Genomic DNA, 16,876 nt, shown 5'->3' on the forward strand with positions numbered 1-16,876 from the left:
CGCAGCGTCGCGCCGCAAAACCCGCGACGCGGAACCCAAGGACCGCTGGCGTTGAACACAAGCAACTCTGTCTCAGCGCCAAAAGTTGACAATGAAGTATATGGTGTCCTGCATCTGCCTTTTGAACGTCGCTATCATGAAATGACAAATAAAACTCTAGCGTACTAGAAGCTACAGCTTGAGTGATATTGTGAACAAACATTAGAAAGAACTCCAAAGCGATATTTTTGTAACTTCTTTGGACAGTATAACTAACGTGTGCAATGCGGGCCTGTACAAAGGGTTGGGGGCCAAAGACCGCGTTTTCTTAAGTTTTGAATGGTGGCCCAGATGATCCCGATTTTTTTCGCAGTGATGCCCGGATAACGCTTGAGTGCCCGGATAACGGCTCTGACTTTTTGCTCAAGGTCACTTGAAAGCCGCTTAGCAAAGGCAACTGAAAATCTGTTTTCATCACTGTGGCACTGCTGAGACCAATCATTACTGACGATAAGTCTTGCAGATCAATTTCGTATGCTTTCCAGAGAGTCTATTAGGCTCTGCTGATTAGGATCCCAAAGCACGCAGGCGTGCTCGAGAATAGACCTCACATGTCACATACAGAAGTTGCTTTATACTTGCAGTACTTGCATGTAAAGCGAGAACCATGAGCATGAGAATTTTATTTGTTGTTTTGTGGTATAATGCTCGTGCCAAGAATGAGTGCTTGTGAAATATGCGCGCCAAGGTACTTTGTCACTCACGGAAGTCTAATGTTAATACAATAGGAAGTATAGGAGTATTTAACTTTGTCCTTGAGAAAACGAATGTAATCACATTTGGCAATATTTAGAATCGTTATAGTCCAGGTATCACATCAAATGAATTTTTTGTTCAAATCTGACAAGGATTTTTACGTCCCTGGAAGTGTTAATTCTACAAGGACACCGATCAGAGCCAAGACACCGAGCTGTCATCTGCTCCGATGTCGCCGCCTGCTGGCCAGAATGCGGCGTGGCCGCGGCACCACAGGGTACGGCGGCGGCGGCTGAGCTCGACCCTTGGCTCGACTGCCGATGCCGGCGATGAGCAGTCGCAGCGCGATTTGCACCGCAGTGTCCGAACGCTGGTGGTCCTCTTGGAAAAGCACGAAGGCGAACAGCGCGAAGGACACGTCCGCCACGCCCAGCATCAGCAAGAAGACGTGATAGGGCGTCGCCTCCTGCCAGGACTGGGAAAGCAACATCATGGTGGCGGTGAAGCTCAGGTGCAGGAAGCACGAGGACAGCTGCGAGATGCGCACCGGATCGAACTGCACCAGTCCCTGCACGTATGGAAGGGAAGCAGACGGCCGTCAAAGCTCGTGACAATCGTCGCAACGTCTAAATGGCCTGCGCATATCCGCAGTACGAACTTCAGTTTAGGCCAGTTGGTGCGACATGCTGCAAATTTGAGCAGCACAAATAAATGAGGACACAAGGACACATATACATAGGACCGGCGCTGGTCCTGCGTATATGTGTGCTTGCGTCGTTTGTTTGCGCTGGTTAAATTTGCAGAACAGTCTCAGTTACTTTCTTCCCATCGAGAACTGGAGCCAAATTAACAAAACTTTTCGTTCGTAAGTGCTATTTGCTGTTGGCCAGCCGCCTTCGCTAATGATATGTCGTGGCGCGACGTCGGAAAGTTCTTTCAGCATTTAATGGTGACCATGTTGTGATCCCGGCTGAAGTGTGTTCCGTGTAGTTGTGAAATAAAGCGGAAACACTATGTTACGTGGGCATTGCTCACGGCGCGAGATACAGTACCTATGTGTGTGTGTGTATTCGTATGCGTGCATGCGTGGGTGTGCGTGCGCGTGCGTGTGTGTGTGGTGAAATGTTGAAATAACTGTCTGTCCGCAATAAAGTCATGCGAGAGGCAAGCACGAAATGGCGCGGCGCGTACAAGCGTGTGTACCTTATTGAGGAAGATGACGTGCGCAAAGAAGGAGACGACGACCACCACGAACCAGGCGGCAGTGCGCACAGACACGAGCTCTCCTAGCTCGGAAACGGTCATCACGATGGCTTTGACGGCGATCGTGTAGGGCACTGAGGCGAGCGCGCTGATGCAGATGTTCACCAGGATGCACTGGTCCCCGCGAGCGTGCAACAACAGGCCCGCGCACAACGCCAGCAGCCCGGCCATCAGCAACACGTACACCAAGAAGCCTGTAGCGCGCCAGAACCGCGTGATTCCTTCAGATTAAGACAGCCCTACGATTTGTAATGAGACCGCAGCCTGTACCAATTGATGGTCTCGAGAAAGAGTGGGGGAGGTCTGACTTTGAGAGGGTGATTGATGATGATGATGATGATGATAATGATGATGAGTTTTTTACGTGCTGACGGGTTCTCTTCAATAATCATTAAGCATTTATTGTCTCTCCAGAGCAAAATAAGGGTATACCAAAGAAAGGACTTCATTAGTTTGTCACGTACGTTACGCTCCGGACATATCCCCCCCTGGATCCGCGCATGGTAGCTGTTGCTTCGTGCCATCAGAGGCGTTCTTGCTTGTTTCACGTGGCGTCGCTGCACAGTTGCTGCGACGCAGTTGTGTGCGCGCGTCTCATGTGTCTGCTGGTGTACTGCTTGCTACCATGCTTGTGTACAGTGCTGGCACTGCTGTGTTTGCGGTTCATTTTTTTCTGTTACGGCACAGTTTGCCGAATGAACAGTCTGATTCCGTTGCGCCGACTTTGGCATTGCCCGCCGCGGCCACAACTGTCGTGATACCCGTACAGCGTACAAAACCGGACGAACACGTAACTTTATAAGAGTCGACAGGATGGCTGCCGCATGTGGCTCATTATGATATACCCACCGGTCTGCGCGAGGTACAGCTCGAGTTCCATGGCTGTCATGGGCTCCATCTCAGCAGGCACGCCAAGCACCATGAGCACTGTGCCCACAATCGTCAAAATGCACGAACTCACCACCAGTAGCGATGTTGGTTCGCGGAGGAGTGTAGCTGTCAGGACAGCCCTGCGGAGGCCAGTGCTTGTAGCATGTCACACTGTCAAGTTTCAGTGCCCTTGTTCAAAGCACGCGGCGCAGTAAGCTTTCAAGAGCGCAATACTTCTGCTATATGCACAGAATTATGTTTTCTCGTATACTCAAATCACAGTTCGACGTTATCATGTCTGTAGGTTGTGTGCTTTATGGTTTTTTGGCGCATTTTACTTTGGGAGATTCAGTTAGTTCAGTAATGCCTCTGGGCATCACGGAGGGCTTGCGTGGTTGGGTATCCGTGGTTCGGAATGATTTTTCGCTCACAAAACGGTCAGCGCTGGACACGGGACGCTAACGTCGGATTTTATGCGACACGGAGCCCTTAACGCTATTGCATTAAAATGTCGCAGTTTCGCCCGAAAAGCGAAGCATACCCGCCGTGGTTGCTCAGTGGCTATGGTGTTGGGCTGCTGAGCACGAGGTCGCGGGATCGAATCCCGGCCATGGCGGCCGCATTTCGATGGGGGCGAAATGCGAAAACACCCGTGTGCTTAGATTTAGGTGCACGTTAAAGAACCCCAGGTGGTCGAAATTTCCGGAGTTTTCCACTACGGCGTGCCTCATAATCAGAAAGTGGTTTTGGCACGTAAAACCCCATAATTTAAAAGCGAAGCATCGATTACGATAGCAAATTAGTAGACAGCTATACGAATTAAGATAGTAGTTTTATCGGCCGTATAAACTTGGAAACATTCGCTTACTGACTAAATTAACAAGCATGATGTCAGCGCGTACAGGAAAGCATGAACACACCACACTCGATGACTGCGGCCACTCGCTGTCAGAACGCTGGCGTGAGGAAGCGCAGTAGCAGCAGCGATCGAAGTGACCTTCGTGCTGTCTATCGCTTCAACGCGAACTGAGCGGCAAGAACATAGCACACACAAAGGTGTGAGCCGTCTGCAGATCGCTTTGAAGATAGGGCGCGCACGACCGCGCAAAGTACGCAGTTGGTGCCGGAGTATAACGCCGCCGACCCCTCCCCCTCCATCCTGCGCTGCCCCCCTCCCGCTTTCCTCCCTTGCGCGCACCAGACTGCGCCACGATCGCCAATTCCCGTAGCGCGCGGTCGCGAAATACGCAGTTGCCGCCGGAAAACAACGTGGCCCCCACTTCCTCTCTCCCGTCCCCACACGACCTTTCCTCCCCTGAGCGCGCCAGATTGAGCCGCCAATCGTCGGCTCCCGTCGCGCGCTTTCACTCGCGCATACAGCATACGGCGCGAGGCGGCGCTGTTATCGTCCTTGGACTTTATACGGAACATGACGGTGACGCCGACGGCAATAATGCGCCTGCTGTAGTGCCCACATAATTGCTATCGCAATAAAAAGAAAGCACGTCGAACGTAAGCCCGTAACAGGCAACATAGCTGGGCGACTCACGTGACGAGCCCGTTTCCCATGCCGATGGCCACGACTAGCGTCGACGAGGTGAACTGCAGTGCCAAGCCCTGCGCCACGTCCGCGGAGCTGCCTGCCGTGGACACGCGTGTCAGTGCTCTGTTCTGCATGCTTTCGGTAAAATTTAGCCACTATAGAATATAAACCGTCTTAGCTTTACCAGTAAAGATACTGCGTGAGCTACACAAGCTTCGTCTTGACTTTATCCCTATGAGTCATACTCATAGGGACCGCCTCGATAAAGTTTTGAGCACTCGTTGCTCCCCGAACGTACAGGATCACAGAGAACGTTTACATATATTGATTGCATTTGACGTTGCCGTGCAGGATCGTGTAGATCTCGTGGAGACCGGTTCCAGCTCTTCGGCGGCGGCCTCACTATAAATGTGGCGTAAAAGTGGGCCTAGCTGATCTAGTAGGTATTGATTCATTTTATATGGGCCACAGCGAAAAATGAACGAATGCACAAGAAAAGTACAAAACTTTCTACTGTTGTCGTTGTCTCGTGCCTTTTCTGCAGCTGTGGTCGTTTGGTTTTGCGGTTAAGAAAGGATCAATATATATTTAACCTTTAAAGTAGAAACAAACTGACTTGAATACGTGCTATTCAGTGTAACGCTTCACGCACGCGCACGAAGTGTTCCACTGAAATACAGATATGTATAAGTCCTATATAGGCAGCTACATGCTGACTAAGCGTAAATGCCCGTAAGCAAAGCTCGCAAGTCATGATTGCTTTACGAGAAAAAAGAAAAAGCGCTAGTCAGCCGCAAAGGTAAACGCGAGAGTTATTTATAATTCTCACTGTCTTCGGACACAGAGGATTACGGGGAAGGCGACTCGCGGGGTCGACCTACCGAGCATTGCTCCCACCAGCCACACCGGATCGAGCAGGAACCGCAGCTGGAGGCCGCCATGAGGATTGATGACGCCACGTTCATCGCCTGCACATGTGAGGTCGCAGCACTTGATGCGCAAGCAGTTATACTTGACCGTGCTTGACTGCAAGTATACTGCTTATACTGCAGCACGTGACAAAATATGCTTTGTACGTGGAAATAGACTTTCGCAGTTCACTTTCGAATATTTCTTTTTAATTAGCCACCTAGAATTCGCTGTTTGTCGCGCAAGTAGATAACGTCTCCCTCCTCAGTTGTATAATCCACCTGAACAGGCCTAATTACTCTACGTAGTCTATGTGAATTAAAATTAAAGAAAAGGAGATGCGCGAACTAAAAAGAAAGAGAGAAAACGCGTCACATATATAGACAAAGAATTCGCATGCTCATGACTTCAACGTCGTTTCATTTTCCTGCATGCGCGCGTGCCTCCTACCGCGCGTGCGCGCGGTCTGGACGCGAAATTCTTACAGAACTCAGGTGGTCACTTTCTTCTTTGATGTGCTATGTTATATTGTCCTAAAAATGCGGCAGGTGTTTTGAAACAGTATATTTTACTAGTTCATAGACCGCTTTCGAATTCGCTACCTTCGTGCTAAACAGAATGTGAGCCACTGCTGAGTGCGTTTATATATCATTAGTGCTGGCCAGGACGGAACGTTTGTTTTTCCACTTTTATGCATATTGTTGTACCTCCGGGTTCAAGCTTTCGCTTTCTTTTGTGCAGTCAGACACGAATATAACGAACCCAACTAAAGTGAAACATCCTCTATATCGAACACGCGAAATTTAATGACCGATGCCCTCATAAAACTACTCTCTCACAGAGAACTGTGCATTGCCTATATCGAACTGGAGGCGTCCGCTGCCAGCGCAATAAAGCCATAAAGGGAAGCGGACTCGAACAGATGCACAGCATCTCGCGCATCGTGAAATGTATTTTTTAGTGACGCTGAGAAACATTTCGAGGCACATTTAGGCAAAAATGTATGCTTCCGCTTCGTAGTTCTGTCTTCTGTAAATGAATTTCTTTCTGGCTTATTTTCTTCGCTGGAGACAACAAATTCCAACATAACGACCGCACCATTCGTTTAGTTTCGCTTAGGTTCGTTTATACCGTGTATCCCAAGCTGCTCAGCGAAAAGAAAGAAAGGCTGAACAAAAAAATAAACACGGCGCAAGGACCCTATATGGAGTACAACTATTCCAATGTGTTTTTATTCCAACCTCCTGTCGTCAAATTTGCGTAACCACCGACGCAAGCATCGGGCGGTAACCCGCAGCGTTGCCTCAACAGCCCAATCAAACGCTCTCTGAGTTTATAGGTCACTTTTATTTGCTTTCAATACGAATAACATTGCCTATATTGAGTGGTTTTTCATTTGTAATTGGCTTCCAGGAGGCGAGAAGTACGCTCAAGTGGAGAGGGTTTCTATGGGGCCGAACCAGCGCACTGAAAATAGATAACCGGATGAAGAGGGTGGTGCCGGCGTCTGCGATTGGTCCACTTTCCCTTACTTAACTGGAGGTCATCATCATCATCATCATCATCATCATCATCATGGTTACGCCCACTGCAGGGCAAAGGCCTCTCCCATACTTCTCCAACTACCCCGGTCATGTACTAATTGTGGCCATGTTGTCCCTGCAAACTTCTTAATCTCATCCGCCCACCTAACTTTCTGCCGCCCTCTGCTACGCTTCCCTTTCCTTGGAATCCATTCCGTAACTCTTAATGACCATCGGTTATCTTCCCTCCTTATTACGTGTCATGCCCATGCCCCCCATTTCTTTTTCTTGATTTCAACTAAGATATCATTAACTCGCGTTTGTTCCCTCACCCAATCAGCTCTTTTCTTATCCCTTAACGTTACACCCATCATTCTTCTTTCCATAGCTCGTTGCGTCGTCCTCAATTTAAGTAGAACCCTTTTCATAAGCCTCCAGGTTTCTGCCCCGTACGTGAGTACTGGTAAGACACAGCTGTTATAAACTTTTCTCTTGAGGGATAATGGCAACCTGCTGTTCATGATCTGAGAATGCCTGCCAAACGCGGTGGCTGGTCGCAAATCGCGGCGACGTGCAAGGCTAAAAATGCCGCTAAAACGGATCCTCAGCAAGTAAGAGTTGGCAGAGCGATGCCGTAGTCGTGCCGAAAGTGTTCAAAAACGCTACACGGCCGCGCAGAAAGTTTTATTATACGCAAACAAACCCATGCTCTCCGACAGGTGCGAGTATAGTCCGCAATAACTGGGTATCCTGCGGCTATTCAGAAAAAGAAATTCAGTGTTGTTCGGTGTATTAATGCATCTTTAACGCGTACACGTCGCTTTGACGCTGTGAGTTTTCGAGGTTTTGTGACGTCGCGTGACAGGCAGGTAAAGTGGCTGCAGCCCGAAACCTTTTGACCAATAGCCGAGGGCTAATGCCGAGAAGGCGTCGAATGAGAAATAGCTATTTTTCTTTTGTTCGGTTCAATCATGCATAATCAGTGTGTACACGTCATATCAGATGGGGAGGTATGGCAGTTTTCGTGACGTCGCGTCACAGACAGGCGACGTGGGGTGGTCCAAAAACGTTTTTGACCATTCGCGGAGGGCTGATTGCAGAATTGGAATAGAAAAGTTTGGAATAGCTTTACGTTATGGGCGCGCAAAGATACAATTATAAAATATACGGCGTTCAGTCGTGAAAGGTGTGAAAATCGGTCTTAAGATCGTATCTTATAGTCTTAAGGTCGTATCTTACCGTTTTAAGATTGTATCTTTCCCCTTGTTTTTACACTTCTTTTTTTTTTCTTTGAACAGGTTGGCTATTAGCCGGGGCACAGTATATAAGTGAGCTTGAGTATATGGAACTACGTGACATATCGATTAATTTTCGCGTACAAGTATGTTCGTTATAATCGGGTTCGACTTATTTATTATCCCCGTTTGACTGCACATTGGAGCGACTATTAACTTTTGTTCATCGTTGTTGTTCTGTTTGCTTCAAGTACTGTTTGTTTTCGCCTTCTTTTCTACTCTGTCTATACCAGCGTCCTTTGTTTCGTTTTCTTTTTATGTACAATGCTCTAAACACTTTGTATGACGTTGAATACGTGAATATTGCTGCGTTTCCATTCATTTCTTACTGCGACACTTCCCCTCAGCCACTGCCTCATAGGAGACCTGTCAGAAATATTAAATAAGTGTCACTTCTACGAGTCCCATTGTCGAGATGAAATTTGCATTCCCATATAGTCAAAGCAAACACAACGGACCGAGCCCACTTTCCAAGGAAAGCTTGTTCGCCTCCTTTCAGAGAACGCGTTCACATGCGTTTTAACTAGAAACACAGCGGCTCTTTGTAATGACTAGACAATGCCTTTCGTTTGCAAAGCGACGCGTCCGCAATTGAAGGGTCGAGCAAGCGGTGCACGTCTCACCTTCGACGAGTCTCCGCAGGGCGTGCTTCTTGATGACGAAGCTGGACGCGTTGAAGAAGACGTTGGCGAATGCGAGCACCAGGCCGAGGTACGTGCCCGACTGGGCCTGCACGTCCTCCGAGTCGCCGCTTGACCAGCAGACGACCCGCTGCGCAGTCGCCGTGTCCCCACCGCCGTGAAGCATGGCGCCTCGCAGCTGGTTTCTTTTAGTGGTATTATTATTATTATTATTATTATTATTATTATTATTATTATTATTATTATTATTATTATTATTATTATTATTATTATTATTATTATTATTATTATTATTATTATTATTATTATTATTATTATTATTTAGATGTAGAAGCATGGGAAGGGAGGCTACGTCAGAGCCGGCTATCCCAAAATCCCAGATTCGTTACGCAAGAAAAAGAAAGAAAATCACAGCTTGTTGTTGTTGTTGTTGTTGTTTGTCGTCGTTGTCGCCGTCGCCTAACATGGCTCACACCCACGAGAGGGATTGTTCACAGTGCAGGTAATCAAAAGTGCACCATACAAAAGCCAAGAAGGGGTAAAAAGTAAAAACATCAAAAACGAAATAGGAAACTGAAGCGTAGCAAAATTTTGAGAAAGCTTTTATTCTTAAAAAGAGGAAAAAAAGAATGAAGTACACCACGGTCGGTGTAACCTTCCGGGGCGCTTCAGTGAACTTATACATATAGCAGTAATGATAGGCCGGTGGCTCTTGCCTAATTGACAGGCACCAAAGGACAATCGGTGTGATGTTGACAGAGGCGAACCCCGATTACCAGTCGCAAGTGCAAGGAAACATGGAGGGGAAACGGTGGCAGGAAAGAAAGAAAAGGGCGCTCTGCGTTGGCCATAGTGTTTCTCACTGGCTGTGGCCTCACTTCTTCCTGATGATATATATATATATATATATATATATATATATATATATATATATATATATATATATATATATATATATATATATATATATATATATATATATATATATATATATATATATATATAGTAGCACTGTAATCACTGTTAATCGACGGCAATTTGACCTCCGTATATACAGTTACAATTTTGAGGTCACTTTCATCCACGCACCTTCTAAAAATTGTGCAAAAGTATTATCTCCAGAACGCGCGTTTTACTGAAAGGAGACCTATTTTTGTACAGATTAACTGGGAAAAAAATTCCGCTCGTTTTTCACTTTCTTTCTTTTTCCGAAGAAGCAACACCGCTTATAAGAGCTCGTTCAGAAAAGGCCACTTCTTATCCCACGTTTATCTGGCCACGCCCCTCCTCCCTCCTCCATTTCCCCCGCTAGACGGCTCAGAAAGAAAAAAAACCCTTCCATTGAGATCGGTTCAGTGAACTGTCAAGACAACACGAGTGATTGAACTGCAATCACTGCACGCATGGTGTATTTTGGTCAATTTGCATGCGTGAAAGTGGTGGTGATACATGGCGGCCACCCATGAATCGAAAAATAAAAACGCCGAAATAAGCGTCTATAGTGCTGATGGCTCCTGTTTTGCTGCGGAATAGTTGGAGCTTGACAGTTACAATGTTCGCGACAGTGAAAACAGCCTACATCTCCTCCAGCCTTCCTTTTGGGCTTGTGCATAGACCTCTGCACTGCCGTAGGCTTGTAAGTTGAACGTGCTGCACAAAACACGTTTGAACAAGAACTGGAACGTAAGAGAAACGCAACTGAGCGGTGTTAACACGTTCAAGGCTGCCACATTTACTGATCAAATAAGGTGCTCAATAAACGGAGGATGGGTCGCCGTGTACCGCAAGTACATCCAGGCAATCGGAGAGGTTGAAACTATATAAGCCACGATCCTATGGATATGAGATAATTTGGGTATATTAATATACGCAATTGCATATTGAGGCTTAATTTACATTATAATGAAGCGTAGCCCGTGGGTTCAACTCTCACCCGCGTTTACCCTTCCTCGCCTATCACCACTTTTGCCCCGTCTCCGCTGTAGGAGCGTCGTTACTAAGTTCAGCATGCAACCCATTTGATACATACAATTTGTTATGGCTCATGTCTTTTTGTCGACGACTTGAACCTATGAGGCCTGAACACTGGCTGTTCCTGTCTTCGCGCCGATACGGGCCGTATTGTTCAGATTTCAGAAGAACGAGAAAGAAGAAAGCGCAATCATCGGCATCGCATCCTCCCTCCGGGAGCATAGAGTAATATAGTGAGAAACTGTCCGGGAGCCTCCTTCTTGGACACTGTTCGGCCGGTCTTTGGGGAAATCCCTACTTGTTTCAAGACGATTTCATAGCCGCATATCTTTAGCGTGTTAGGTTATTTTCCTTTCGTTTCGATTTTTCTTCCCCCAAATGTTTCATTTGCTTCCTATAGACAGGACAAAACGTATTTTCTAATTCCGTCCGTTTTTTGGGTGATCCCCCATATAGTGGGTATGCGCCCACGTTCAGAGGGAAGCCAGACCAAACCAATCGCCTGCCATCAGCCGAGATGCCGTCGCGGTAAGGGACGTAGGGGCCACTTCGGGACGTTCCAGCGGCCACGCTTGCGCGGGCGTCCTTTAACCACCGGAGCGACGACAGCGGCGACGCGAATCGCAAGGCTACACACCGTCAGTCCGGGAGCCGCCGGGATATAGGTTGCGGGAAAACAAAAAACAAAAAACTCGAGACGAGAAAGAAGCAGCCATGCAAGCGGCCTTTTCGCCAGACGACGGGATCCGGCCGCAGCGGCTGCACGAGCTGACGTGCGACCTGAACAGGCCGCGCGTGGTCATCGTGGCCGTGGTGATGGCGAGCTTCCTCATCTCCGCCTTCATCGCCATCGGGCCTTCGCGCGTCGCGTACGTGAAGGCGCACCCGGCCTGCAAGTCGGCCGAGTGCACGTCCCTGGCGCAGGCCATCTCTTCGAGCGTCAACACCCGCATCGCGCCGTGCCAGAACTTCTACCGGTTCGTCTGCGACGGCTGGGTCAAGACGCACCCGGCGCGGGACAGCGAGCTGCGACGCCTCGTTCTGCGCGAGCTCGCCGACGAAGTGGCCGCAGCCCAGAAGAAGGCGCTCATCTCGACCCAGGTACTGCGTCACACGGTTTGTTTACTACGAGACAAGGTTACAAAATCTAACGCAGCGTTGAAGCCAAGACAAGCTAACGCGAAGCTTGTCTGAGTGAGCTAGGTATGTATACCAGCAGTATAGCAGACGGCACGAGCACAGCCTCTTCGCCTGTAGCTGTCTGTGACGTGACGATGAAGGCGATGTATGATATGTTTGACGAGGGAACAATGTTGATGAGAGCCGTTTATGCACAGAAAGAAGAACGACAATTACGTAAATACATTTAAGGCTTCCATATCCGTTTTGTCACAGTGGCACGCACCTATTCTGCCTGAATGCGGAGACTGCGGTTCTGCAAATAAAGCCCCTTTAAAAGTTGCTTAAGATTTCGCTTATAATATGACAGCGTTATCCAACCCCGTAGGAGTAGGGGTGTGCGAATATTCGAAACTTTCGAATAACGAATCAAATAGTGTGTTATTTCATTATGTCTTCGAATCGAACAGTCATTATTCGTAAATGTGAATATTTTTTCGGATACTTTTCCAATATTTTGAAACGTCAACCGCCCCAAAATAAACATGAAATTGGAGCAAAAGGACGATAAACTTTCACTACCGCGGGCATAATATAGACATAAAGCATGAGAACTTGCGTAGCGGAGCAGGCAACATCCCTTACGTAACCATACTTTACAGCTATACAGCGATCATTCGCACTCTCTAAAAAAACTACTTGTTTGCTCCTAATGCTCTATTTGTGCTTTTTATAAACAACGCTTCATAACGTACTATATACAGGATGTCCCAACTACCAAGCACCAAGTTTTTAATGCAAACGCCTCGTAGCTGGGCAGAACCAAGGTAACCTTTTGTGACGCCTAATGAAAAATTAATTCTTAATTAATTAACCAACATCTAAAGGATATAATTAGATTTAAAACTCCTGATGCAGTTTTCTGTTAATACGCGCTACATAAAGGTGTTTTTCCGAGCGTGAAAGAAGCCCGCGATTACACGCAAAGTGTGTGTGTGTGTGTGTGTGTGTGTGTGTGTGTGTGTGTGTGTGTGTGTGTGTGTGTGTGTGTGTGTGTGTGTGTGTGTGTGTGTGTGTGTGTGTGTGTGTGTGTGTGTGTGTGTGTGTGTGTGTGTGTGTGTGTGTGTGTGTGTGTGTGTGTGTGTGTGTGTGTGTGTGTGTGTGTGTGTGTGTGTGTGTAACCCGTGGCTAGCCAGACTAGCGGTACTCCTGAGCGAGCACTACCTGGCCACGTGGCTGCGCGTTAAAGAGTCCAAGAGCTCCAAGCTGCGCAGGGGATTGATTGATTGATTGATTGATTGATTGATTGATTGATTGATTGATTGATTGATTGATTGATTGATTGATTGATTGATTGATTGATTGCGCCGGAGGTACAGGCTCATGGGAAAGTGGCATTCTTCTTTTTTGTACTCGAACTCATGCAAGCGAAGTAGAGTTACGGAAATAAAAATCATATGCGCATCCCGTCCTTTGACCGGTGAGAAGCGGTAAATAGTGCATCGGAAGCCTTCTGACGTCAATGATCAGGTTTATTGCTACCGCTGATTCGCCAGCACGCCGGATACCTATAATGATGTCATTAGCGCAGGTGGGACATAAAAGGCGCCAAATCTGAAAATGGGATTGGCTTCCACATTGCCAATAATTCGCTTTCCGATAATTTTCGTTCATACTTCAGCATACTTCGCAGTTACTTCTCATGAGCACAGCAGGCATAAAAACTGCAGATAAATAGCTTTGGAAGAGCGCTACATTTCTTTGAAGCGATTACGTTCCCTCTGATATGAAGTGATAACGCTCAGAGTATATATTCATCTCTGCTCAGACAACGATGACTGGTACTTTCTTTTGCAGGTTCCAGCCCGAGGTCAGGACGCCTTCCAGCGACTCGCCTATGTCTACCAGTCGTGTGTGCGCGTGGAGAAAAACGATCCGGACGGCATTCGAGTGCTCAAGGAGTTCTTCAGTTTCGTGGGTCTAGAATGGCCGCAGGTCACGCGGACTCGCTCGCTGGACGCCCTCCTGACCATGGTGAAGCTGTCTCTGCAGTGGGACATTCCGACGCTCATCTACGTTACCGTCAAGCCGAGCCCGTTCGATCGCTCGAGGCTCCTGATAGCCGTCGACCGCGGCACCATACTCGACAAGGGACAGATAATGGCGCGAAAGGCCGCCGTGCGCAAGATAGCCTCACTTGCCAGCGAGATCCTGAGCGAGCCAGGACAGGCCGAAAAGATCGAGTCCGCCGTGTTGCTCTGCGAAAAGTACCTCCGCGACCAAGCCAACAACGTGCGCAAAACTGCCCGCAAGCGGAACCTCGAATTCAGGCGTGTGCTGAGTTTTAGGGAGTTGGAGGCCATGACTTTCGTGGACGAAGGCAGCCTTTGGCTGGACGCCGTAAACGCGCAGCTCTCGGCAGGCCACCGCCTGCCGCCCACCGAGCCACTCATCCTCGAGCACGCCGATCACGTGGTTGCAACGGTCAGGCTCATCCGGAAGCCCGAACTGGCTCAGAGCCTCCTGTACTACCTTGGCTGGCTCCTGCTACAGCAACTGGGTCCGAAAGCGGCGCTTTCCGTCCGCAAGGCTCAGTTCCTGCTTGACCGACAGGTGCAGACCACGCAGGACAACGTGCCTCCGGCCGAGCTGAACCTGTGGCGCGTGTGCATGCGCGAGACGGAAGAACTGATGCCCACCGCGTTCAGCGCCCTCTACGTGCAGCAGCACGGCGGCGCGGCGGACAAGCCCAAGTTCGACGTGAAGGCCATCGTCGACCACGTGCTCTGGGTGACCACGGAGACCGTGCGCCGAGTGCGCTGGATGGACGAGCGCACCAAGTCCAAGGCGCTCACCAAGCTCAAGAAGATGCGTGGCCTCATCGCGTTCCCGCAGTGGATGCGGAACAGCACGCTGGCGCGCGGCCTCGACTCCGAGCTGCCTGACCTGAGCGAGCACTACCTGGCCACGTGGCTGCGCGTTAAAGAGTCCAAAAGCTCCAAGCTGCGCAGGGGACTCCGGGAGCGGCACCAGGACGACCAGACGTACCACTACCGAGTGTCGCAGGTTATCGGCATGGCCAGTCTAATTATGTCCATTGCAGGCGAAAGGCATCTCCCAAAGATTTCCGCTCTCCCGCGCCGACCACGATTAACTAATATCGGTTTATGGTCCAACATATACCGTGTCTAATAAGTTTTTGATGGTATTCGTACTGTTGTTCTAAAGAAAGACTATGGCGTGCTCCCCACTACATTCTCTGTCGAAGTCCTAATTCACTCTCTTTATTTTAAGCAATATATCAGCCCGCACTTAATGGTGTTGTTTTCGTGTATAAACGTTGTTCTTGACATTTTCCGATTCGCCGTCGCAGGTGGGCGTCCGCTACTATCCGGATGAGAACCGGCTCATCGTCCACCCCGCGGTGCTGACGGTACCACTGTACGCGTACGGAGGGCCCGTGGCCCTCAACTACGGCGCCCTGGGAACCATGATTGCGCGTCAGGTGCTCGGCGCTTTCGACAGCGACGGCTGCAACTACGACGAATCCGGCAACGAGGACCACTGGTGTTCCTCCGAGTTCCGCGAGGAGCTGCAACGGGGCATGGCCTGCTACAACGAGCAGTGGGAGACGTCGAGCGCCCGTGTGCCGGGCATGGCGGCTCACAACGACACCTGGAGCCGCTACCACCTGGCCGCGGACACCGAAGGCCTGAGGGCCAGCTTGCGCGCCTACCGGCTCCTCGTGAAGAACCTCGGCGGCGACCGGTACGACGAGGCCCTCTCCGGCCTCTCGTACACGCCAGAGCAGCTGTTCTTCCTCAACCGGGGGCTGCTATTCTGTGCCAACCTCAACCTGCGGCTGCTGCGAGAGAACGGCCGGGAGGACATGCTCGCCGCGCACGAGTACCGCTGTAACGTGCCGCTGATCAACTTGCCGGACTTCTCGAAGGCGTTCCACTGCAAGCCGGGAGACCTCATGTACGCGAGAAGGAAGTGTGCCATATGGTAGGAGAAATAAAAGAGGCCATCTTGACTGCGCTTGAACATTTCACCTCCGGTTCCGCAAGGCTGCGCCACTTTGTCAGATATTCTGTTAGATACTTCACATGGCACTTCCCTCCTCCGCACCCCCTCCCCCAAGCAACGGCACCATGCAACGGTAAGGACTCGATCCTTTGAGCTCGGGGCAATACGTGACAAGATTGTGAGAAGGACCCCGTGCGGGAGCCTGCACATGTGTCGCTACCATGGGTGGCCGCTCTAAAACACGAGCCCACCCGTAATTCTACTAACCTTTGCAGTCGGAGTACGTGATTGGATCAGTACTTTCGCTCGTGCCTTTTAACCGTACTGTCAAATCAAGAGGTAGTAGGGGGTAGGGAGGAGGGGGGAGGCCTGGGGCCCTGCCGCTCCCCCTAGAACTCGACTATACATACTATAGCGAACGGACTGCGACGGCTGCTCGACCATGCAGTGCTCGTCATGCTGAAAGAGTGAATAGTGAAGAAAACATCATAGCATCGGTTAAATCCTATTAAAGAAATATGGCAGAATCAATCTTACAATGACAGTCGAAATGCTATTAGCGTTGAAGCAATGAGAGGGAGGGAATGTAGCACGACGCTACAACTGAAACCCATACGGGTTCCTCAGAAAGAAAGCATCGCCGTTGGAGGGAAATTCGACCTGGTTTTGGTCACTCCGTAGGTCGCTCCTCTGCAATATTTGCTGAGCTCAGTCACGTGGAACACCAAATTGCTGCAGAGAAGACGACCCTACGTGTTTTATGCTGCACGTCAAATTACCTTCTAAGTTCATGTGACATGCATGTCTTGTCATTTATAACATGACGTGAATATTCTGTTATATAATCAGTTGCGTGTTTCCGAATTCGCGGCTTTCTTTAAGTTGTCTATTCGGAAACACGCCAACCACCCCGTTTACGCGACCCCATTAAACTGTCAATGTCAAGTTGCCTCGCCGGCTCCCAGCCAATGCCACCTA

General features: G+C 49.2%; 2 protein-coding genes across 2 annotated transcripts; one reads left to right on the top strand and one right to left on the bottom strand.

Moving 5' to 3' along the window:
• Positions 1-374: 374 nt before the first annotated feature.
• Positions 375-8,945, bottom strand: LOC142578256 (magnesium transporter NIPA4-like). Its single transcript, XM_075687657.1, has 6 exons — positions 8,762-8,945; positions 5,293-5,379; positions 4,418-4,508; positions 2,848-3,008; positions 1,939-2,192; positions 375-1,303 (listed from the first exon to the last, which is right to left on the bottom strand). The coding sequence occupies exons 1-6, from the start codon at positions 8,943-8,945 to the stop codon at positions 953-955; spliced, it is 1,128 nt and encodes a 375-aa protein (XP_075543772.1). The 3' UTR covers positions 375-952.
• Positions 8,946-11,464: 2,519 nt separating this feature from the next.
• Positions 11,465-15,895, top strand: LOC142578257 (neprilysin-1-like). Its single transcript, XM_075687658.1, has 3 exons — positions 11,465-11,851; positions 13,727-14,935; positions 15,243-15,895. The coding sequence occupies exons 1-3, from the start codon at positions 11,465-11,467 to the stop codon at positions 15,879-15,881; spliced, it is 2,235 nt and encodes a 744-aa protein (XP_075543773.1). The 3' UTR covers positions 15,882-15,895.
• Positions 15,896-16,876: the final 981 nt, after the last annotated feature.

The sequence above is a fragment of the Dermacentor variabilis genome, chromosome 4 (assembly GCF_050947875.1).
Source record: "Dermacentor variabilis isolate Ectoservices chromosome 4, ASM5094787v1, whole genome shotgun sequence".
NCBI classification, from domain to species: Eukaryota; Metazoa; Arthropoda; class Arachnida; order Ixodida; family Ixodidae; genus Dermacentor; species Dermacentor variabilis.

What these genes read in the sequence shown, in the direction of transcription:
- LOC142578257 (XM_075687658.1), top strand. Translation starts at nt 11,465, where the DNA reads ATGCAAGCGGCCTTTTCGCCAGACGACGGGATCCGGCCGCAGCGGCTG. An exon ending in AGGCGCTCATCTCGACCCAG is followed by an intron (nt 11,852 to 13,726) that starts GTACTGCGTCAC and finishes TTTCTTTTGCAG; the next exon opens with GTTCCAGCCCGAGGTCAGGA. An exon ending in ACCACTACCGAGTGTCGCAG is followed by an intron (nt 14,936 to 15,242) that starts GTTATCGGCATG and finishes TCGCCGTCGCAG; the next exon opens with GTGGGCGTCCGCTACTATCC.
- LOC142578256 (XM_075687657.1), bottom strand. Translation starts at nt 8,945, where the DNA reads ATGCTTCACGGCGGTGGGGACACGGCGACTGCGCAGCGGGTCGTCTGC. An exon ending in GCTGGTGGGAGCAATGCTCG is followed by an intron (nt 4,509 to 5,292) that starts GTAGGTCGACCC and finishes TGTCCACGGCAG; the next exon opens with GCAGCTCCGCGGACGTGGCG. An exon ending in ATGGGAAACGGGCTCGTCAC is followed by an intron (nt 3,009 to 4,417) that starts GTGAGTCGCCCA and finishes TGGCCTCCGCAG; the next exon opens with GGCTGTCCTGACAGCTACAC.